We start from the raw sequence: 22,212 nt of genomic DNA on the forward strand, positions 1-22,212 counted from the left end.
GGAGAGACAGAGGCCTGAGAGGGGACAGTGCAGACTGAGATGACAGCCTGGCAGTGTTAAGTCGGGGACTTGGACGAATCTATATAAGCTACTAATCATTTAACCATGCTTTATAGAGCAGTGGGCACAACAGCACATGCGGTTAGATATAACTGTTCTGAGGATGCTGAAAGAAAATAGGACTTGATATAGTAAGAAGGAAAGAGAAGATGAAATGGGTAAACCACGATGTTATAGCCAGGGACTTTGGTGGAGTGATGGTGAAGAAATTAGGAACTCACGGGTTAAAAACACAATGTGCCTCAGCAGAAGTCAATCTGTGGTCCAGGTCTCTCTTTTATATCAACTTCCAAGTACTACAGCCAGAGTCCCAGGAGGGTTCCAGCCTCTCTGACACCCTGAAGCCAAGCCTTTCCTCTGGCCCTGAGCTCCTCAGGCTAGCTCTGGTTCCAGTCTGCACATCTGGGCCCACACCCTCTTCTTGTCGGGAGGTGGGGGAGGCCCTCAGCCCTCAGGTCCAGTAGGGGGAGCAGCAGGAGCAGGGGGGCCAGGATCCTCCAACTGCACATCATGTAGGTGCACCGTGGGCGTGGTGGGGTCCTTGCCCACACCTTGGCTTGGGTCAGCCTGGTCAGGGTGGTGCCTGCGCACGTGCTTGACCACCTGAAATTTCTGCTTGGCCTTGTAGCTGCAGAGGCGGCAGAAGAAGGGGTGGCGATCGGTGTGGGTGAGGGCGTGATGGCGCAGGCCGGCGGCCCAGCGGAAAGCACGGTGGCACACGTTGCACACGTAGGGCTTGGCCTCGCTGTGCTTGCGGAGGTGGGTGCGCAGCAGGAAGCGTGTCTTGAAGGCCTTGCCGCACTGCTCACACATGAAGGCCCGTGCTTCCCGGTGCCGCGTCTCCTGGTGCACGCGCAGTGCATCGGCCCTGTTCGTGCAGTACTCACACTCGGGACACTGGTATGGCTTCAGTCCTGTAGGACAGGGCAAGGACAGGGAACACATCACCACTGAAGGAGGTGGAACAAGGACCAGTGGACCAGAGGAGTCACTGTGATCCTGGGACATAAGGAACACAAGCAACCTAAGGACCATGTCTTTGGAATGTTCCAATCCTGTCTGACACTGGTGTGTCCTATTCCCAACATAGCCCCTTGTATACAATGGATGCCGATAACTAACTGGACCCCTAAGTAGCCAACTGACAGCAATAAATACTCAAATATGACAGGGTTTCTACATGGGGAACTCCAACCCCTTTTTGGTCATGGAGTACTCATGGAATTGGGAATCCATTGAAATGGATCCCTTGTTCAACACAAGATGTAAAAGAAAATGCTTAAGAGGGAAGCAGTAGAGGCGAAAGAAGGGGTAGAGGCAGAGGGCCTTGAAATGCATCTGGTTAATTCCTTTACTTGGGGGGGGGCAGCATATGCAACAATCACAGGCACACCATCATTAACCCTTCTCTGAGAACCTATGGTTTATGGACTGTACCCAGGAGAAAAAAAAGGACAAGTTAAAACAGGTGAGGGACTTCCCTGGTGGCGCAGTGGTTAAGAATCCCCCTGCCAATGCAGGGGACACGGATTCGAGCCCTGGTCAGGGAAGATCCCACATGCCGCGGAGCAACTAAGCCCATGCGCCACAACTACTGAGCCTGCGCTCTGGAGCCCATAAGCCACAACTTCTATGCCCACACCTAGAGCCCGTGCTCTGCAAGAAGAGAAGCCACCGCAATGAGAAGCCCTCGCACCGCAATGAAGAGTAGCCGCTGCTCGCTGCAACTAGAGAAAGCCCATGCGCAGCAACAAAGACCCAACGCAGCCTAAATAAATAAATAAATAAATAAATAAATAAATAAATAAATAAATAAATAATAGCTGAACCCTCTGCTTTGTCCTCCTCACTCATGATAGTTCCATCCTGTCTCTGTAGGGACCAGGCAGACCTGCTCAGTCACTCATGTTTGAGTTGGAGGTTCTCAACCGGAGGTGGGTGACCTCGTTCCATAATACCCCGGGGAAGCTTTTGCAAAGTACACATGCCCAGACTCTCAGGTTCACCTCTCTCCTGATTCTGATAGGCTTTCAGTGGGTTGCGAAGCTATTCTGGCTTTTCAGTCTACCTACTACCCTTGACATGAATACTGATGGGCACCCCGAATCTGAGTAAGGACATACACCACCTCAGGGAGGCTGGCTGTGCTAGGGCACAGGGGGACCCCTCGGGCCTGTCAAAACCATGCAGACTCACCTGTGTGCTTGGTCATGTGGTACTTGAGCTGGTTGACCCACTTGCACTTGTAGCCACAGTCAGGGCACAGATACTTCCGTTCCTCCTTGTGAATCCGCATGTGGTACTGGAGGAGGGAAGAGCAAAGAGTACACCCAGAAAATGTGTACCCTTTGGTACTCACTGGATGTGGAAATAGAGCAAGCAGGCAGAGAAACTGTTGGCAGATAATCCTGTTCCCTGCACCAATCCTACCCATTCTCCCCCACTGCCAATCAGGTCTCTGAGGCCAGTCACTCTGACGCAACCCTAACCCATTCGGCCGACCCCAGGTCTGCCCTACCTCAGCTCTGCCACTTATTAGCTGTGTCTTTGGGCAACCTTACCCCTAATTCTCAGTTTATTAATCTGGAAAACGGGAAACAGTAAAAGTACATCTCATATTTTTGAAAGGATTAAAATTAGTGTCCGACATACAGTGTAAGTACTCAATAAATGTCAGCTGTCATCATCTAGGTTATCTACAACCTATTACATGCCTTTATCACATGCCAAGCATGTATTACGGAATTTTATCTGTAGCAACACTATGAAGTATTATCCCCTCTTCACAGATGAGGAATCTGAAGTTTGGAGAAGTTAAGGGACTTGACCAAAGTCACAGAGTTAATTTTCAGAAGAGTCAGGATTAAAGAACCCAGGGAGTTTAACTCCACAGCCTGCATTCCTTCCATTCCCAGACCCCCTAGCCCCTGACCTTACCTTGAGGCGAGAGGGGTCAGCACAGGCATAGGGACAGAGGTGACAGCGGTAGGGCTTCTCCCCAGTGTGGACGCGGCTGTGCCAGGTGATCTTTTGCCGGTTCTTGGTGCTGTAAGCACAGTCGGTGCACTTGTAGAGCCGGGTGCCCCCGTGCCCTTTCACGTGGTGATCTAGCACCAGCTGATGGCGGCACGCAAAGTCACAAAAAGGGCAGCGCAGAGGGGGCTGGCCAGCATCCCCAGCTGAGGATGCCGCTGCTGAAGTCTCCTCATGCTGTTCCAAGTAGTGCTTCACCAGGCCCACCCGCTCCCGGGCAGCAAAGTCACAGAGCTGGCAGCGGTGGCTGAAATGCTGCTGCCTTCGGTGCTCGTCCAGTGCCGGCCGGCTGGGGAAGGCCTCCTGACAGGCCCCACACTCGAGCCGTGGGTGCTGTTTCCGGGTGTGCCCTCGCAGGCTGGCAAGGCTGGGGCACAGCAGCCCACAGCGGGAGCAGTGCAGGGGGCCCTCAGTGGCCTCTGTGGGAGAGCCAGGGACAGGGGGTGTTGGCTCGGGATGCCGGCGCAGAGCATGCTGCTTGAGTGCTGTCTCGGAGCTGAACTGGGCCTCACACTGGGGGCAGGCAAAGGCTGGGGTGCCCTGGTGGCAACTGTTAACGTGGCGAGTGATGTCATGGCGAAGGTAGCCACTATAGTCACAGAGTGGACAGAAGTGGGTGGGTGTTTTGTCGTGTACCCTCAACCGGTGCAAGCGCAGTTTTGAGTTGGTACCAAACGTCTGGGGACAGGAGCTGCAGGGGATGCGGCCAACACCTGTGTGTCGGGACTGGTGAGCCTCTAACCGGTACCGTCTGGTGGTGGAAAAGTCACAGAAAGGGCACTGATGTGGCTTCACCCCCTCATGCTTCAGCCGCCGGTGCTGCTGTAGGCACCGGCTCTGTTTACAGGTGAAGCCGCAGTCCCCACACTGAAGAGGGGGCCGGGGGCCGTGGGCTGGGGCTGCGGCGGGGTGCCTCCGCTTCTGGTGGAGCCTCAGGGCAGCAGCAGCAGGAGCGATGAATGGGCAGAGGCCACAGCGCAGCTCTCCGGACTGCTCAAGGGGGCAGCCCCGGGCCTGGTGAGTCCTCAGGGCCCGTTCCTGCTGGCAGCTAAAGGGACACGTGGGGCAGGAGAAGCGAGCCCCCTTCTGCTTTGGAACCAGAGCTGCATTCCCATCACCAGGGCTGCGCTCTGCACTCCCACTGCTCAGGGGAGCAGAGTCCCTGCTGCTCAGCGGGGACACAACAGGCTGGGTCTGGGAGGCGCCTCGCTTTCCTCCCCCGCCACGTCCGCCCCGGCAGCCTTCAGCCACGTGAGAGGTAATGGAGGAAAGCCGAGAGCAAAGGAACATGCAGGAGTTGCAGTGAAACTTGCCCTGCTCGAAGTGGAACCTCTCAGGGGCCTCCGGGGGCGAGGAGTCCTCTGCAGGACGGGCTGTGGAGCCACAGAGTGTGGCAACAGGCTCCTCTACGTTTTCTGGCTCCCCAGGAAGCTTGGAAGGAGCATCTTTTGGGCGCATGATCTCTACTTCTAATGGTGCAGGTGGGGGCTTCCCACCTGCTGCATCCTCTGAGGCCGGCGTGCCCGGGGGCTGAGGATGCGGAGGGATGGGTGAATCTGGTCTGGGCAAGCCCTTGTTCTTTCTGAGGAGAACAGGGCACTTCTTCAGCAGATGGGTGCTGAGGCCACGCTGTTGCTTGAAGCTGGCTCCACACTCAGGGCAGAGGAGGGGCTCTCGGTGGCCCTGGCACCCAGTCCTGGAGTGCAGACTCAGGGCCTTCTCCCGGCGGGTGATGAAAGGGCAGTGTGGGCAGCGGAAAGCCCGCCCCTCTCCCTGTATCACTACCATCTGAACCCGCCCCTCCAGCACCAGCGCCTCTGCCTGTTCTTTGTCCTGCCTCCTTAGGGCCTTGAGTAATGACTCTGATTCAGGGAACTGGGGCAGGGGTGCTGTCTCAGCGGGTGGATTTGCCTTGAAGGTTCCTACCCAGCTGTTAGGGGGCTCCTCTGAGGAAGGGGGATTTATAGGGGGCTCAGAGACTGGCTTTTCCAGAATGGACTCTTCAGCACCCAAGCTGGAAGTTCCAGCACCTTCAAAGGTAGACAGCTCTGTCAAAGTTCCATCTGGCCCTTCCAGTCTCAGAGGCCCTGAGGGATCCAGGGGCCTGAACTCCACAGGAGCCGTTTCGGTGATCTCCTCAAGGGGCGGGTTGGCCACAGGCTCCAGCTCCACTCCCAGGGCCTCTAGGTGTAGCGTGCAGCCTCCCTCATCTACCTCCGCCGGACTGGGGCTGCCAACCAGGTCGTCCCCCTGGGGAACCTCACCGCCGTCCTGTTTCCCAGCACTGTCCTCCTCACTGGTCTCTGGCGGGGCCTGATCCAAGCTGGGGTCCACCACCGTCCCTGGGTCGCGGTCCGGCCCCTCTGGCTGGGCAGACAGCTGACTTGAGGGCTCTGAGTCTGGTGGGGGTGTCGGGCACTGCCCGGCTCCCTCTGGCTCCTGGCTGGCACGGCGAAGCTGCCAGACCTGGTCCCCGGGCACGTAGCCGTGGGCTTTGCGCTTGTGGAAGAAGAGGGCGGTGTTGCTGAAGGTGCGGTAGTCGCAGAGGGCACAGTGGAACTCTCGGAGGCGGGTGTGCTTGCAGTTCTCATGGCTCAGCAGGGCCTGCTTGTGGCGGCTCTGGTAGCTGCAGTAGCGGCAGGGGTAGAGTGGGGCGGCCGTGCCGGGGTGGTGCTGGGAAGCCATGTGCTTCTGCAGCTCATACTTCCGCTTGCAAGCGAAGGCGCACACCTCGCACATCAGGGACTTGCCCTGGTGCCGCAGCTTGTGGCTGCTCAGCTGATCAGCCCGGTGGCAGCGATAGGAGCACTGGTTGCACTGGTATCTGGTGAGGAGGGAAAAATCACAATCATAAATTAATCACAGCAACTACCAGTAACTGTATAAATACCTACTATGCACCAAGCTCTACACTCAGTGTTGTACATGCATCATCTAATTTAATCATCTTAGTGAGGAGACTAAGGCACAGAAGTTAATAACTTGCCTCGAGTTACAAAGGAAGTGAAGGGCAGACGGTCTAGCTTCAGGGCTTGTGTTCTACCCCCTACTCTACCTTGCTTCCTAAAGGGAAGGTATCATGGATCAGTTAACCTCTGTGGACTTCTGAGGAGCTGACATGGCTACAGCCCCACGGGGCAGGTTTCTGTGCCTAGTTCCCACTCTCCCACGGAGACGTGAAAGCCACGGAGAAACCCCCTAGCCAGCTGTGCCCACAGGTCAGAGGGGAACTTGCCTGGATTTGGACGTGGCCAGGATTGGAGCCACAAGCGAAGCCCATCTACTTCACCAGGACTGGACTCAGAACTCAAATGACACCTTAGTCTCTGGGCCTCTACTCTGGGTCTACACCCCCTTCCCTGAGCCCAGAGAGCTCGCACCGTGCAGACTAGGCCACAGGCAGAGGTCACCTAGAGGCAGCGGAGCCGAGATGACAGGAGCAGAGGGCCGTGCGGAGGAGTCTCTCTGGGGCCAGAAGAGAGATGGGGCCGGAAGCTGACTTTGAGAGGCGGCTAGCTTAGCTCCAGGTCATTGGGTTAGGGAGGGAGGCACGCGTGTGCTCATACCTGAGGTCGCCCGCGTGTTTCCGCATGTGCACGCTGAGGTAGTGCTTCCACTTGGTGACGTAGCCGCATTCGGTGCACATGTAATCCTTGGTGTTGGAGTGGGTCAGCATGTGCTTGGACAGGTAGCTCACGTCTCGACACGTGAAGTCACACAGCTCACACTTGTGCGGCTTCTCGCCTGTGGGGATGGGGGTGAGCGGGGAGAGAACACAAGTCAGACACGGACCGAGGGAGCGACAGACCGTCCTCCCCAGCAGGCTCGCCCTGATGCCCAGCGGGAGTGGATGCTGAGGTGCTATTTGCAAAAGTCAGTGCTGCCTCACTGCCCTCTGGGACGACCACTCTTCCACCCTGACGCCAAGGAAGGTAGGGGGAAAGTGAAGACCCAGCTTTTTAAAAGTAGCTTCAAAGTCCATTCTGGATTTGTTATACAGCTTATTGGCACTAACGGCCAACTGCTCCACTTAGCCCAATTCGTTCCAGTTTTGTGGAAGAGGAGGAGAAAAAATTAGGCAATACAACGTAGTGGTTAACAACTCTGACTCTGGAGTCCAACACAGTAATAAAGATATTAATAGCTGACATTTATACTGTGCTCACTACGTGCCAGGCACCTTTCTGAGCACTTTATAAAAATGCCTCCTCTTACTGAATCCTCACAACAGCCCTTTATTACCCCATTTTACAGAGGAAGAAGCTGAGGCAGAGAGAAACCACAGAGCTATTAGGCAGTGGTTCAAATCCCAGTTTACTACTGTGTGTCCTCGGGCACACAGTAGTAAACCCCTCTAAGTCTCAGTTTCCTGGTCTCCAAAAAGGGGGCAACAAAAATAATGACCTCACATGGTTGATATGAAGATTAAAGGGCTCAAGGACGAGCTGTCCCTGTACGTTGGTCAAGACCTAGCGCTAAGAGGTGAGGCTGGGGCCGTGTTCCTTCAGGACCATTCCCTGTTATCCCTGCCCACCTGCTCAGCCCCTCTCCTTATGGTGAAAGGCAAGCAACGTGGTGTTCTGGCTCTGCTTCTGATACCAGCTGTGTGATCCTGAAACAGGCCATTTAAATGTTCAGCGTTTCTCATCTTTACCTGCCTTTCTTACAAGATCATTATTGTGGATTAAATGAGATAATATATGAAAGAACTATAAAGCACTACACAAGCATACCTCAGAGAGATGGTGGGTTCAGTTCCAGACCACCACAATAAAGCAAATATCGCAAGAAACCGAGTCCCACAAATTTTTTGGTTTCCCAGTACACGTAAAAGTTATGTTCACACGTTGCATGGTAGTCTATTAAGTGTGCAATAACATTCTAACAAAACAGTGCACATACCTTAATTTAAAAAAATACTTTATTGCTAAAAAATGCTAACTATCACCTGACAATGCAGGGTTGCCACAAACCTTCGATTTAGAAAAAAACACAGTATCTGCTAAGAACAATAAAGTGCAATAAAAGAAAGTATGCCTGTATAGATGTGAGGTTTTAAGAAGCCTCAGAAAAATGAGATTTTGTGACTAAAGCCTGTATAGAAATGAACTGTTTAATGGAAACAACAATGGCTTTGTCACAAGCTGCCTAAAAACTGTCCTCCCAAACTAAAGAATCTTTGATGAGATTTTTTTAATGTCTTGTCAATCCACCAATGCTTACATAGAGATCACAAATGGGAAGATGCTATAGCAGGAAGCCTGGTTTGGTTTTTACTCAAAGCATCAGTAATGCTGGTAACCAATTAAGAGTCTGAGTTGAAAAACCTGCAACTTTCAGGTCACCAGACGTGATCATGTTTCAGTGTCACGGCTTTCAAGGCTATAATATATACGGATGGCTCAGTTCCCTCACCCGCTATCTCTCACAGCACATCACAAAACTTGAACTGCAAAGGAAGGCATCTGTCCTGGTCTGGGTTTCTTTGCTTTAACAGCCTAGGTGTTGACCCACCCACGCCTGATTAGGGGTGGGCAGAACCCGACAGGGCTATAAAGGTGAGGCACGGGACTTCCCTGGTGGTCCAGTTAAGACTCTGCGCTCCCTGCAGGGGGCCTGGATTCCATCCCTGGTCAGGGAACTAGATCCCGCATCCCGCAACTAAAAGATCCTGTATGCCTCAACTAAAAAGATCCCACATGCCGCAAATCCTAGCCTGACCACTTTACTAGCTGAGTGACACTCAACTTAAGGCTTACTTGTAAACTGCAAATACTAGATTTATCTCTAGGAACACTAGGTCAGATGAGTCCTACGCAATGTATGCAAAGCCCTCTGGGTGTCTGGCACACAGTAAACGCTCCCGTTTGCCATCATCACCACTATTACATGGTTGGAAGGGTAGAAGCCATCTCACCGGTATGCAGCAGCATGTGGCGGATAAGCACCCTCTTGTGGGCAGTGGCAAAGCTGCACTCAGGGCACTGATGGATCTTCTCGTGAGCATGCATCTTGCCCACATGGTCCTGGTAGGCCACCGGGTTGAAGGTGGCAAAGGGGCAGAAGGTGCAGCGCAGCTCTTCACTGCCAGGGTGGCCCTGCTTCTTATGTTTACGGAACAGGTGCTTGTTGGAGCAGGCGAAGTCACAGTGGGGGCAGTGGAAGGCATAGTGGCTTTTGTGGTGGGCCTCCATGGCTTCTGCTGTGGCGAAGAGCATGGGACACGAGTGATGGCGGCACTCCACGGCCCGCACCCCGTGGGTCTCCTTCAGATGCTTTACGAAGGCCTTGCGGTCGGGTGCCGTGTAGCTACAGCCCTCCTGAAAGCAGCGAAGGGGCAGCGGCTCGGCCGCAGCTGCTGCGGTGTGGCTCTTGAGGTGCTCCTTAAGGGCCTGGCTGAGGCGGAACTCCTCCCGGCAGACAGGACAGGCATAGGTATCTGAGTAGAAGTTGGAAATATCCTCATGCATGCTGGCCATGTGGCGGTTGAGGGCATTCCTCTCCACTGCACTGTAGTGGCACAGTGGGCAGCGGTGGGCCTTTTGGCCCAGCTCCCGCAGCAGGTGGGTCTTGAGCTTGCTCTTACTGGTGAAGAACTTTTGGCAGTTGGGGCACTGGAGACTGGGGTCTGGGAAGTGGAGATGTAGGTGCTCCACCAGATGGGTCCGCTTCTTGAAGCAGCGCTTGCATTCTGGACACATGTGGGTCTTGAAGAGGGACTCGGTGCCAGAAGCCACAGCTCCTGGGAGAGGGAAAGGCAGGGAGGGTTAAGAGTGAGATTCTTCGATAGGTCAGGGGCTGGCCAGTTAATGGGAGAACCACATTTGCCCAGACAAAATATGCATGCATGCATGGCCTTGTTCCTTTCTTTCTAGGAAACCAAACAATAGCATCTCAAACTTTGTAGCCTCAAAGAAGAGAGAAGTCATTCAAGTATTTAGAGAAACAAAATCACAAGGACTTCTCAGACCTTGCTGTGACCTTTAAGAAGTGCTTCACCCAGCCACCCACTATTCTTGAGCTTTTATCTAGAAAGGCTCAAAAGAAGAATCTTGATGGAGCATTCTTGTTCTTCCTGTCCTTGACCCGGAGGGCAGGCGGAAGAATCAGTAGGGTTGGTTGGAAGGAAAAGAACCCCACAGGGAGTGAGCAGAGGGAAGAGAAGGTAAAGTACTCCTATTTCTGAACACTGGGGTCATAGAGAGCTGATAATAAATATAATCAGATCCTCCCTGGTCACCTGACGGTAAATATGCTCCCTGTGGGATGGGTTTCAAATGCTGTTCTCCTCGGATGGAAAACTGGGAAGCAAGGATTCAGAAAAACAACCTTAGGGGGCTCAGTGTCAGACAAGACAGGCTGCCAGTCAAAAACCTCTGGCATCTTCATACTATGAATATCACCCTCTCCCTCCTCACAAAAGAGCTTTCTGCCTGGGGAAAACCAGCCCCGAGAGCAAACTCTATTTACTCTTACCCTGTGTCACCAGGGTCTGTGCCCATTTACCACTTTCCCACTAGACATGTCAAAGTGGAATGTTAGGAACAGAAGGATCTGAACCAAAACTCAGAAAACCAAACCCCAGAGCCTCAATACCAGGCCCCCCACAGTCCGTTCCTGCCCACCACCAAGAGGTTCAAGCCCCATCACATCATTACCCTCCAACCGCTGAGCCCCCTGGCCTTTCTCCAGGGCTTTCTGGGAGTTCTGGCTGCCACTGTCCTCTTCTTCCTCTACGTCCTCCTCTTCAGCTGACTCCTGCCCAGGCAAGGGTGCTCCTACTTCCTCTGAAGGCTCTCCCTCTGCTGCGGACACTCTGAGAGCTGAAGATGCAAAGAACTTGATGACTAGAGGAGCCAACGCAGTGCTGAGTGCTTGTACTTCTCCTCTTACTGGCCGGAAGAATCACCTCCCACCATTTAGCATAAGGGAATCTGGGGTTCTAAGTATATTAATTTATTCCCACACAAGTCAGGGATAGGAAGACCAGGAGCTAAGCTGTCAGTGATGCTCCAGTCTGAAGTAAATCAAACCTCAGATAACACCAACCTCGGACCCCTTGAAGGCGAGATCTTTGAGGTCACTGCAGTGGGGGGAGGGGGCAGAGAGGTAGAGAATGGGCGGACTAGACTGTACTTCCCTGGCTCAGGTCCCCAGGGTTAATGGCTGGTGGCTCAGTGTGGGCGAACATCCCTGATCTCTAAACTTGTACTGAGAAACCCAACTCAGCAATTCAGGATCACATCCTGTGCTCTCAAATCCATTCCTTCTCTCCCTCAGTTAGAGGCAGCTGCCTCAGTAAGGCAAAGATGTATGACTTTTTCCCAGGAAAGAGGAATCTTCTCTTTGTACCAGAGCACAAATCAGTCTTAGCAAGCCAAATTCTCTCATCAGAACCCTGGCCTCTCCTGGCCTGGTTTCTCTATTTCCTCCTGCTCCTCTGCTCACCCCACACTCTTTTTGAAACCAAGAGGAATAAGAATCACTGAAGCACCACCTCCCTTGAAGGTTTCTTTTTAAAATAACCCCAGCTTCTCCTGCCCAATCCCACTTGCTCTAACAGGGAGCCTACAGGCATTCTACCAATGGCTACAGCCACTGATGGGCAGTTTAGCTTCTGCCCTCAGAAAGTTCTGAAATGGATCATAAGAGACATTGGTTAAGTAACCTCAAGGCCACAGTGTAGCTTAAGCCAAACTTCATTCATTGTCATGGACAAAGACTTCCTCTTTGTCCCAGATTTTCTGCCTGGTCCGGGGTGTCTAGATGCCTTCCCACGTCAGCCAATAATCCCGTCCTCCTGAGCCACTACCCCAGATTCTCTTCAATTCAGGCTTACATTCATGGCATTAGTAACAATTGCCTCTGCTACAGACCAATTGCAGCTGCAATCCAGGCAGGATACTGCTGGGTCCTTGGCCTCATACCTGGCAGCAGCTGCTGGGATGGAAGACCCTGAACAGCAGACAGTTCTCCCTGTGTCCCGTGCCCGTGACTCCGCTGATGCTGCCGGAAGAGTTTGATGTTGGAGCCCACGAAGCTGCAGTGGTTGCAGTGGAAAGGGTAATGGGCCTGCCGGTGCAGCTCCATGCCCTGCTGGTTCCCGAAGAGCAGCGGGCAGCCCCGGAAAGAACAGGGCACAGGAAGCGCTCTGTGGGTCTGCCTCAGGTGGTGCTGTAGACCCTTGCGATCTTCAGCGGAGAACACACAGCCAGACTCTGGGCAGGAGAAGGCATCAGGAGTGCCCCGGTGAATCTTGAAGTGGCTCTTCAGGGCCTGGGGTTGGGCAAACTCCTGTCTACACACAGGGCATGGCAGGGGGCTATCTGGTGGGCTCTGGCCCTGCAGAGGGCCAGGGAGAGTGAGGTTGCTGGGGGGCAGCTCTACAGAGCAGGGGGGGCTAGCGAGGCCCTGCGCAGGCTGTATAATGGTTTCAGTGCACTGGTGCAGGGCCAGCAGAGTGGGCTCTGCGAAGCTCTGCTCACAGCGCTCACAGAAGTACACCTCCACCACCTTTACCAGGACACCTGCAGGCAGAGGACCGACAGAGAAAGGCACAGAATCAGATGGAACAAGACTCAGAGGAGTTAGTTACCAGTAGAAAATGTAGGTGAATCTTTTAACATTCATGGAATGGAGATGGACTTAAGTCTGATACTACACGTTAAGTCTGATTTTCAAAGCCCCCTAAGGTCAAAGATGGTCTATCTTGCACGTGTGTTTGGATTTCCAGTATCTTGCACAATACTTGGCACAAAGTAGGTACTTCATAAATATTTGTGAAGTGAATGTAACAAGTATTAACCAAATCCAGAAAGCATTAAGAAAAGGCGATATGTTTTGCCCAAATAAAAAATTAGAAACTTACAAAAGAAGAAAATGACAATCTGAGGAAAATATCTGCAATATACATGACAAAGCATTACTTTTATATTCTGTGAAGAGATTTTCAAAGGCACAGTAATTCATAAAATGGAGGACATCCTTTCTGAGATAAGCCAGATCACATTCATAATAATTGATGCCATTTCTTTTTTTTTTTGATAATTTTTATTTTTTTAATCAATTAATTTATTTATTTTTGGCTGCATTGGGTCTTTGTTGCTGCGCTCGGGCTTTCTCTAGTTGCGGCGAGCGGGGTGCACTCTTTGTTGCAGTGTGTGGGCTTCTCATTGCGGTGGCTTCTCTTGTTGCGGAGCACACGCTCCAGGCGCGTGGGCCTCAGTACTTGTGGCATGCGGGCTCAGTAGTTGTGGCTTGCGGGCTCTACAGTACAGGCTCAGGAGTTGTGGCGCATGGGTCTAGTTGTTCCGCTTGCTGCCATTTCTTAAGCAACTGGCAGGACCTTGACAAAGAAAGGCTTAGGAAACACTTTTGCTTGGTCCTCCAACTGCCCTATGAGAAGAGGGACCTGGGATGCTGCAAGGTTAAGGCCACCATGCCTGTTAATGGTGGAGCCCAGGTTTGTCCTACATTTATTCTGGTGGTTCTTTTTCTCTTTATTATTTTTTTGTTTAAATAAAAATTCAGTGCAACTATATAAAGAATAACCACCTCCCACCCTCACACACATAATTTGGTCTATATCCTTTCAGACCTTTTGGGTCATTTTTTGGCAATTTGCTTTTTTTTTTTTTTTTTTTAAGTTTATTTACTTATTTATTTTTGGCTTTGGGTCTTTGTTGCTGCACGTGGGCTTTCTCTAGTTGTGGCGAGCAGGGGCTACTCTTAGTTGCGGTGCGCGGGCTTCTTATTGCAGTGGCTTCTCTTGTTGCAGAGCATGGGTTCTAGGCGCACAGGCTTCAGTAGTTGTGGCTCTTGGGCTCTAGAGTGCAGGCTCAGTAGTTGTGGCACATGGGCTTAGTTGCTCCGCGGCTGGGATCTTCCCAGACCAGGGCTCGAACCTGTGCCCCCTGCAATGGCAGGCGGATTCTTAACCACTGTGCCACCAGGGAAGCCCCGGCAATTTGCTTTTTAAAAAATTTTTTTCACTTGCTATATATCAAAGATATTTTTACCTATGAGTAGGACATTTAGATCTACCTAATTTTTTTTGTCCAGTTCATGGTACTTCAGAGCACGGGTAAATCAAAATGAAATTTTGCTCTTACTGATAGATATCTGGGTTGTTTCCAACCATTACAAATAAAGCTGCCCTACACATCCTTATTCCTGTATCCTTGTGCACGTGTGTGACTCTTTCTATAGGACAGATCCCTAGAAGTGGAACTACTAGGTCAGAGTACACGTCTTTTAAAATTTGTTACATGGATAAATTGACTTTCAAAAACTTATGCTAATTTATATTCCATAAACTATAAGATAGTGTCTGTTTCCCCATTGCCTCACCAACACTAGTTTTATAAAAAATGCTTAATTTCTGCCAAAGTTGAGAAACAATAATGGCGTCTTATAGTTAAACTGGAATTTGTGTGTTAGTGAGATTAAATATACTTACGGTATTAACTATTTTCATTTCTTCTTTAGTAAATTGCACATAGATTTCTTTTCTCCCTTTCTAAAAAAATACTGTTTCTTTTTCTTATTGTGCAGCTCTTTGAATTTTAAAGATATTAACTCTTTCTTATATATTGCAAATGTTTTTCCAGGTTCCTTTTTATTTATTATTTCTTTCACCACATCAAAGTTTAGAAATATTATATGATCAAACTAGCTAATCTTTCCCAGTATTCTTTGTACACTACCAAGGAAAAATGGTACAACTGTAGCTGGAAGACGACAGTTACAAAACAGGGAAGTTACCTAAAAATAAGAAGTTGAGATGTGGGAAGATTAAAGGGGAGACTCTTTCTTCTAACGTAAATATAAATTATTCAACTCCCACTCTTAACGGCATGCCTTGGGTGAGTTAAGTATGTTATCTGCAAGAAACTAGGGCAGGGAAATACCAGATTACCGCTAGGAAGCCCTGCCAAGCCCTGGGTGGTGGAGAGAGGCTGGGCCTTTTGCCTAATCCCTGGCTGCAGTCCCTGGGTGGGAGGGTCAACATGGAGAAAAGAATCCTTGAGGACTATAGGAGTAAGGGTTGGGCAGAGGTGTCAGAAAGGTCTTCCCTTCTGGATTACTGCCTAGCAGACGTGAAGCCCTCGCAGGGATAGACTGCCAAGAGCTTGGTACAAGTTGTGCACCACCTCGCCAGACTTCAATCAACATTCACCAACTGCAAATCAAATTACAACATCTCTAAGTATAAAAATAGGATGCTACCTTGTGTCTTCATCATATTTATATACAACGATCAAAAACAGCACAGACAAAAACTCAGGGTTGCTTGTCTCACTGGCCTGCTAGCAACTGTGTTGGTACCTGGGGTCTCTCCAGGAGCACCTGGGGACAGGTTTCCAGCTACTGCTTCCACAATGATCTCCACGTTCCCTGTGTCCTCTTCAGTTGCTGTGGCTTCTACCAGCAGGCAGCCTGGGTCAGCAGGCAAAGGTGGAGGGTTCCCAGAAGGACAGGGGCTCTGGACAGGCTCTAGGAGTCCATGGTTAGAGAGAGGTCGGGGGATCAGCAATAGCTCAGGGCACAGTCCATCCATCTCCCCAGTGCTGTTGGCTGGCTGAGAGTCCAACACAGTGTCTGTCATCACCACCAACTTGTGTGCTATGTCCTCTTACGTGCTGATAAACCAACCAGAAGAAAAACCAAACAACATATAATTAGATTTCTCACTTTCTTCTCAGTTGGTGTGGATGCACAGCCCAGTGCCTGCCCAATCAGGCATTTCCTTGCATGGCAGCATGCCATACGTAGTTAACCTAGAAATTTTCTTTATATGACAATGTCTAGAACAAAAAGCATAAACATGAATAATAGGGGTCAATATAGGAAAGAGACAAGAAGTTGTAGCCAATATATTAAAGACTGTTTCTTGGAGCTAAGTGATGTTGGTCAAATTATTAAGCAATCTGGGTCTCAGGTCTCTTATCTGCAATAAAATTGGGTGGGACCAAGGGATCTCAGAGGTCCCCTCTCCTCTTAACATTTTATGATCTCACTATTCCTTAGCTCAAAGCCCTTCCTTCATGATCTGGCCCCTGCTGACCTCTCCAGATTCACCTTCCACCTCTCTCCGCAAAAGATCTCTGAACTGATGATTCAACTTGTCATTGATTTGCCATTCTCCAGACTCACCACATTCTTTTCTGCTTCCATATCCTTACACATCCCTCTCTCGGCTTGATGGGTCTCCTCCCCTTTGCCATCTCTTTTGTCTGGCTAACCAACTCCTAACTAGCCTTTAAGAATCTGCACAAATGTCACTTCCACTAGGATGGCTTCCGGACACCTTTCATCTAAGTTTCTCTCTCTGAGGTCCTAATGGCCCCTTGTACATGGCTCTGACAGAAACTGTGTCACACTGCACTGTCGTTTACCTATCAGTCTCCCTCCCTAGACTTGGAGCTTTTTGAGTGGAGTTTATTGATGTTATCACTTCACTGAACACACCACAACAGTCTATGCAAGTCAGACAAATAAGGGAATTCTAGTGAAGAACTCCAGACACAGAAATGCATCAAAGCAAAGCTAGGCTTCTACTAAGATAGAAGTAGAATCAAATCAGTGGTGCCTTACAAGTTAACACACCTGGAGAAATTTCTAACAAACTGACTATGGCCTCACATTGAACACTGGAACACAACAGAAATTAATGTCAAGTACACTACATATCTTGTTATACACGGCTAAAATTAGTCTAAGATAAATAACTAGGAATTAATAAGGATGACAGCAATCATTTCATGAAATTGAGTCATGGAGGTCGAGTAATGGCCTAGGGCTAGGAAATCAGGTTGCAGGTGATAATTCTGCAACTCAAAGCCTCAGATCACGGAAATTCGGAAGGTGGCAGGGCAGGGCACTTCCGCCCTCAGAGGATTCTCTGGAAACCACAGCCTCCACTTATCATCGCTGCTCTCTGCTCTCGGGAGTCTTCCAGCTCGGGCAGTATACTTGCCTTAGGGGGGAGCCAAGGAGGACGCGGTGTCATCTAGATTGAGCCGCTGGAAGGCGGAGTGAGGTGGGACATAGGTGGGCACAAGAGAAGAAATGAACTTATCTTCGAAGCACGGGTACTGAGGAAGAGAAAGGACAAATTAAGGCAGAGAGAAGGCCTGGGAAAAGGATGAGATCCAGCCTGGGGACCAAGGCACCCGGTGTCCACTTTCCTGTGGGCTCTGACTCACCGCGTGGCCTTGGACAGATATAGTCCCCTCGCTTCTCGGGGCCTCAGCTTTTCTATCTGTAAAGTGGAGGCGATGACAGTGTCCACATCGTTGGGCGGGAGCGGGAATCACAAGTGCCGGCAAATGGGAAAGCCGTTTTGTAACCTGCAAGGCTTAGGATGGAGCATCGTCATGCTTATGGTGCTAAGGAGAGGCAGCGGGTAACCGGGCGCGGTCCAGGGCAGTGACGCGACCGAGGCACCGGGGCGGCTGATGTGATGCTCCGGGGCCTCGCTCGTCGCCGTGCTCCCTTCAGCACTTCTCCCGAGCGTTCCCACCACCCAGGCCCACCCCTCACCCTGGGGCTCGAGAAATTTTTGCCTCCGGCCTACTCCACCCACACTCCCTACTAGTTCCCGCCCCGCCGCCGCTCGCTTACCTCCCGGCCCTGGGCGGGCGGGAGCCTCATCTCTATGGTCGACCAGCGGCTGGAGCAGCCTCCCGTGACTCGTTTTGTGCGACCGCCTCCGGCCCAGCCGCCTCTAGGACCTCGGGCATTTGGAGGCCGCTCTCTCTTCCTCTGTGAGGCTGGCTGAGTACTCTATGGTTCTATCGTTCCCCACCCCCTACACCCCTACTGGCCTTGAGGCCCAAAGAGTACCATCGAGAGTTGTGGAGCAGAGTGGCACAGCCCTCTTGGTGGGTGTGGCGGGAAGTAGATGAAACAACTCGGGGGCCGGGCGAAGCCGCGCTTCCCTGAAGAGCGAAGGGGTGAAACCATCGAGAGGAAGGGCCAGAGAGTCATGGCGGTAAGGGGCGGGGGAGTGACCGATTATTCCAAGCTCCGCTGCTGGAGGCGCGAGCTGGAGCGTAGTGGGGATTCGGGAGGGGGCTTCTGGGCGACCGACAAGGACCGGGAGCGGGAAGGGCTTTGTCTGTAGCCTTCCACGCATACGCATTTTGGAATTCTGGATCCTATTCTGAGCTTCAGCGGAGGTTACTGCTGTCAGTTCACCGCACTGCGTGCCAGGCGTAGAGCGAAGTGGCAGGGGGGCGGGTGAGGTGTGCTAGAAACGATTTGACCTCCTACCCTTCGGGATCTTACAGTCTAGAATCAGGCCCTGTCACATTTTATTGGGGGTGGAATTCGAGGAACTCTCCTTGGAGAAAGTAGCAGATGGGCGGGATTTCAACCGGAGAGAATGGAGGAAATAAATTAAAATGGTCATTCCGAGTCAAGAGAACTGCTTGAGCAAGGAAGAAGGAGGTTTGTATTTTTGTTCAACAGAGAGTATTAGGAGCTAAGCCATTAAAGGTAGGTGGGCCCCGTATTGTGGAGGCAGAGGAGTTTACCTAATTCAGGGACCTGCTGAGAGCCAGTCATTGGAGGTGTTGGAGTAGGGAAAGTAGTGGGATTGAAGCAGATCCTTATGAAGAAAGATCTGGACCCCTGTGTAGGAGTTTGGTGAAGCAGGACGTGGAGACCCATTAAGATGCCACTTCAAGAACTAAAATTAACTTTGAAGAGACAATTTAGGTGGGAGGTAATAAAGAGCTAAACAGGACATTAGCATGTAAAGGAGAGGAGAGGATATTTGAAGTACATGACTCATAATAGCAAGGCATGAGGTTACTGACAGGTTGACAGAAGACAGTAGCTTCTTCATCCCCTCCTAACTCTGGCCAGTGGGCCCCTTTCTAACTCAGCTGGTCCTAGGGACCACAAAAATTCTGTCCATCCATTATCCTGATGTGAAGCCGGTTATATTGTTCTCTCAGGTTTAAGGAATCTACAGACATAGTCGTCTGGCAGGAAACAGGTATGAACAGGATAATGAAAGGCAAAATGGGGCAAGTGGCCCAGAATCCCATCCCTTGCATTCCAACACCAACCCCACCCCACAAAGGGAGGATATTGAAGCACACAGTAATGCTGACCTGTCCTTCCTGCTCCCAGCTTCTGCAGGTGGGGGAGGGGGTGGGTTGGAGAGGAATTTCAGAGTCCATTCTAAACTAATCTTGTGCTTTGTCCCATCTCCACTGCTCCCCACCCCCAGGTCTTGAAAATGCCTTGGGGCCTGTAAGATTCAGTGTTTTCCTTTCAAGATGCCCCTCTCAGACTTTGTTCTGGCCCTGAAGGACAATCCCTACTTTGGGGCTGGATTTGGGCTGGTGGGTGTGGGCACAGCCCTGGCCCTGGCCCGGAAAGGTGCCCAGCTGGGTCTGGTGGCATTCCGGCGCCATTACATGATCACACTGGAAGTCCCTGCTCGAGACAGGAGCTATGCCTGGTTGCTTAGCTGGCTCACCCGCCACAGTACCCGAACTCAGCACCTCAGTGTCGAGACTTCGTACCTTCAGCACGAGAGTGGCCGCATCTCCACTAAATTTGAATTTGTCCCCAGCCCTGGAAACCACTTTATCTGGTAAGGTTGGGAAACAGAGAGGGCTCTGAGAGTAGAAAAGGAGAATGAGGGGAGGTGGGTTTGACCCATTCGTTCACCTCATTTTGACCATTCTTATTCAGGTATCAAGGGAAATGGATCCGGGTGGAACGGAGCCGAGAGATGCAGATGATAGACCTGCAGACGGGGACCCCCTGGGAATCTGTCACCTTCACGGCTCTGGGCACTGACCGAAAGGTCTTCTTCAACATCCTGGAGGAAGGTGTGGGATGGCTCAGACAGGCTTTATGGGGGCGGGGGGTGGTGGTTGCAGGGATGGGGTCTTCGACATCAAAGGAAGAGAAGCTTGGAGAGGACGAGCAGGGGGCTCTGAGACCATGGGAGCAGGTGGCTAGGGAAACGGTTTTGGCACAGCTCTGCCTAGTAGCACGGCAAAGAGGAATTATTGGCTTTGTCTCATCTCCCCACCTCCCAGCTCGAGAGCTAGCCTTGCAGCAGGAGGAAGGGAAGACAGTGATGTACACAGCCGTGGGCTCTGAATGGCGCCCCTTTGGCTATCCACGCCGCCGCCGGCCACTGAATTCTGTGGTTCTAGAACAGGGTCTGGCTGACCGAATTGTCAGAGACATCCGGGAATTCATCGATAACCCCAAGTGGTACACTGACAGAGGTGAGAAGCAGCTGGGGTCTTGGCCAGGTTGTTTTTGATGTGCTATTAGAACAGGAGGGAACAGGCTGGTCTTTGTGGCCAGATATAAAGCTGTGGGCTAGCGTTTTTTATATTTGTGGGCAAATACAAAGCTCTAGACTAATTCCCATAGACGAAGGGGAGAGAAAAGTTGTCTACGGGAATGATTTCTTCCAATGCCAAAGTCATCAGGCCTCCAGGGAGCAGAGTTGGGCATGAATGTGGACATCTGGGGCAGAGTACATGATTCATTTTAGGTCTTGACAATCACCCTGGCTGTATTCTTAGGCATTCCCTACAGACGTGGCTACCTGCTTTATGGGCCCCCTGGTTGTGGAAAGAGCAGTTTTATGTGAGTAGAGTCAAACTTCCCTTAACCCTCAAACTGGAGAGAAACTGGACTGGTGGGGTTGGAAAGGGAAATAAATGTGGGGAACAGGAACCGGGATAAACATGAGACATGTGGAACACTAGTGGGGTATGGTGAAAGGTTTAGGCCTCCGAGACAAAACTAGTACAGTGAGGAACAAGCAGCTGGGCCCAAGGACCAGTTCCCAGGTTGCCCATTACCTGTCATCCCCCCTCCATAGCACAGCCCTGGCTGGGGAACTGCAGCACAGCATCTGCCTGCTGAGTCTCACAGACTCCAGCCTCTCTGATGACCGGCTCAACCACCTGCTGAGCGTGGCACCGCAGCAGAGCCTGGTGCTTCTGGAGGACGTGGATGCTGCCTTTCTCAGTCGAGACCTGGCTGCGGAGAGTAAGTGAGGGAAGCTGACGGAAGGGGGAGTGTTCCTAAATGAGGAACAGTGGAAGGAGAAATCCAGAGAGCTGATGGAGGACACCTGGGTTAACAATGAGAGCCCACAAGACGCACTGATAAGTAGGGGGACATGGTAAGTAAGGAGTAGAAGGGGATGCTAATTTTAAGTAGGGCTATGATCACTCACACTTTCTCTCTCCCTTCTTCCAGACCCAGTAAAGTACCAAGGTCTAGGTCGTCTCACTTTCAGCGGCCTGCTCAACGCCTTGGATGGCGTGGCTTCCACTGAGGCACGCATTGTGTTCATGACCACCAACCATGTTGACAGGTGAGGAGTGAGGTACTCAGACTGTGAGGCAAGATTCTGCCCCCTCACCATCTTAGGAGGATCAGGAGGTTCAGCGGGACCGTTTTTGGGGGTGCTGGTGGCACTGCTGCTCATGACTGTGCTTTTGCTGCCTTCTTCTCTTAGGCTCGACCCTGCCCTGATACGCCCTGGGCGAGTAGACCTGAAGGAGTACGTGGGCCACTGCTCACGCTGGCAGCTGACCCAGATGTTCCAGAGGTTCTATCCAGGGCAAGCAGCTTCCCTGGCTGAGACCTTTGCAGATCGTGTCCTTCAAGCTACAACTCAGATCAGTCCTGCCCAGGTGCAGGGCTACTTCATGCTGTATAAAAGTGACCCTGCAGGGGCAATTCACAATGCAGAGTCTCTGAGGAGGTGACAACTGGGCTGTGCCCAACCCTCTCCTCCTCCAGGGGATCAATAAACACCTGCCATGCTACTCCGTTCTCTGACCTCCCTCCTACCTTCCGGTGTTGGCACTTGAGGAAAAAGCAGGGGCTATAAACACAGATGCCTTCAGGGGCCATCAGGTGTCCACATATGCAAATGCTGGGGGCACAGCCTCCCTTAGACAAAGGGGGAAGAAGAGAGACTGTAGTAAACAGGAAAGTACCACCCTCCACCTCAAGATACTCAAGTATAGACAGACAGATAGATAGATGTGGGCGTATGCACAGTGGGTTATGGGGCAGGGTGGGTCCTGCATATTCTTAAATGTTGGCCTCCACTAG

General features: G+C 51.5%; 2 protein-coding genes across 11 annotated transcripts; one reads left to right on the forward strand and one right to left on the reverse strand.

Moving 5' to 3' along the window:
- Positions 1–84: 84 nt before the first annotated feature.
- Positions 85–17,975, reverse strand: ZNF142 (zinc finger protein 142). Of its 5 annotated transcripts, none has more exons than XM_082466074.1 (11): positions 17,719–17,975; positions 17,301–17,444; positions 17,072–17,189; positions 15,421–15,734; positions 12,021–12,620; positions 10,752–10,916; positions 9,011–9,835; positions 6,660–6,837; positions 2,998–5,917; positions 2,257–2,362; positions 85–974 (listed from the first exon to the last, which is right to left on the reverse strand). In XM_082466074.1, exons 4-11 carry the CDS (start codon positions 15,698–15,700, stop codon positions 505–507), a joined length of 5,544 nt encoding a protein of 1,847 aa, XP_082322200.1. In that variant the 5' UTR covers positions 15,701–15,734; positions 17,072–17,189; positions 17,301–17,444; positions 17,719–17,975; the 3' UTR covers positions 85–504. The 5 variants fall into 5 exon arrangements, with proteins under 5 accessions (XP_082322200.1, XP_082322197.1, XP_082322198.1 ...); XM_082466071.1 differs by having other exon boundaries at positions 17,301–17,452; XM_082466072.1 differs by having other exon boundaries at positions 15,421–15,899; positions 17,301–17,452.
- An 11-nt stretch (positions 17,976–17,986) lies between these two features.
- BCS1L (BCS1 homolog, ubiquinol-cytochrome c reductase complex chaperone) lies at positions 17,987–21,920 on the forward strand. Of its 6 annotated transcripts, none has more exons than XM_082466105.1 (9): positions 17,987–18,088; positions 19,059–19,099; positions 19,337–19,705; positions 19,807–19,946; positions 20,160–20,354; positions 20,661–20,724; positions 20,963–21,132; positions 21,346–21,463; positions 21,608–21,920. In XM_082466105.1, the coding sequence occupies exons 3-9, from the start codon at positions 19,386–19,388 to the stop codon at positions 21,858–21,860; spliced, it is 1,260 nt and encodes a 419-aa protein (XP_082322231.1). In that variant the 5' UTR covers positions 17,987–18,088; positions 19,059–19,099; positions 19,337–19,385; the 3' UTR covers positions 21,861–21,920. The 6 variants fall into 6 exon arrangements, with proteins under 6 accessions (XP_082322231.1, XP_082322233.1, XP_082322236.1 ...); XM_082466110.1 differs by having other exon boundaries at positions 18,003–18,088; positions 19,685–19,705; XM_082466106.1 differs by lacking the exon at positions 17,987–18,088 and adding an exon at positions 18,123–18,546.
- Positions 21,921–22,212: the final 292 nt, after the last annotated feature.

This window comes from Balaenoptera physalus (assembly GCF_965194825.1).
Source record: "Balaenoptera physalus genome assembly, chromosome: 6".
Taxonomy (NCBI): domain Eukaryota; kingdom Metazoa; phylum Chordata; class Mammalia; order Artiodactyla; family Balaenopteridae; genus Balaenoptera; species Balaenoptera physalus.

Excerpts from the sequence above, each read along its gene's own strand:
- ZNF142 (XM_082466074.1), bottom strand. The coding sequence starts at position 15,700 with ATGACAGACACTGTGTTGGACTCTCAGCCAGCCAACAGCACTGGGGAG. Across the intron at positions 2,363-2,997 it reads CTGACCCCTCTCGCCTCAAG|TACCACATGCGGATTCACAA; the intron begins GTAAGGTCAGGG and ends TCCCTCCTCCAG. Across the intron at positions 975-2,256 it reads CCACATGACCAAGCACACAG|GACTGAAGCCATACCAGTGT; the intron begins GTGAGTCTGCAT and ends CCTGTCCTACAG.
- BCS1L (XM_082466105.1), top strand. The coding sequence starts at position 19,386 with ATGCCCCTCTCAGACTTTGTTCTGGCCCTGAAGGACAATCCCTACTTT. Across the intron at positions 20,355-20,660 it reads CAAGTGGTACACTGACAGAG|GCATTCCCTACAGACGTGGC; the intron begins GTGAGAAGCAGC and ends CTGTATTCTTAG. Across the intron at positions 21,464-21,607 it reads ACCACCAACCATGTTGACAG|GCTCGACCCTGCCCTGATAC; the intron begins GTGAGGAGTGAG and ends TTCTTCTCTTAG.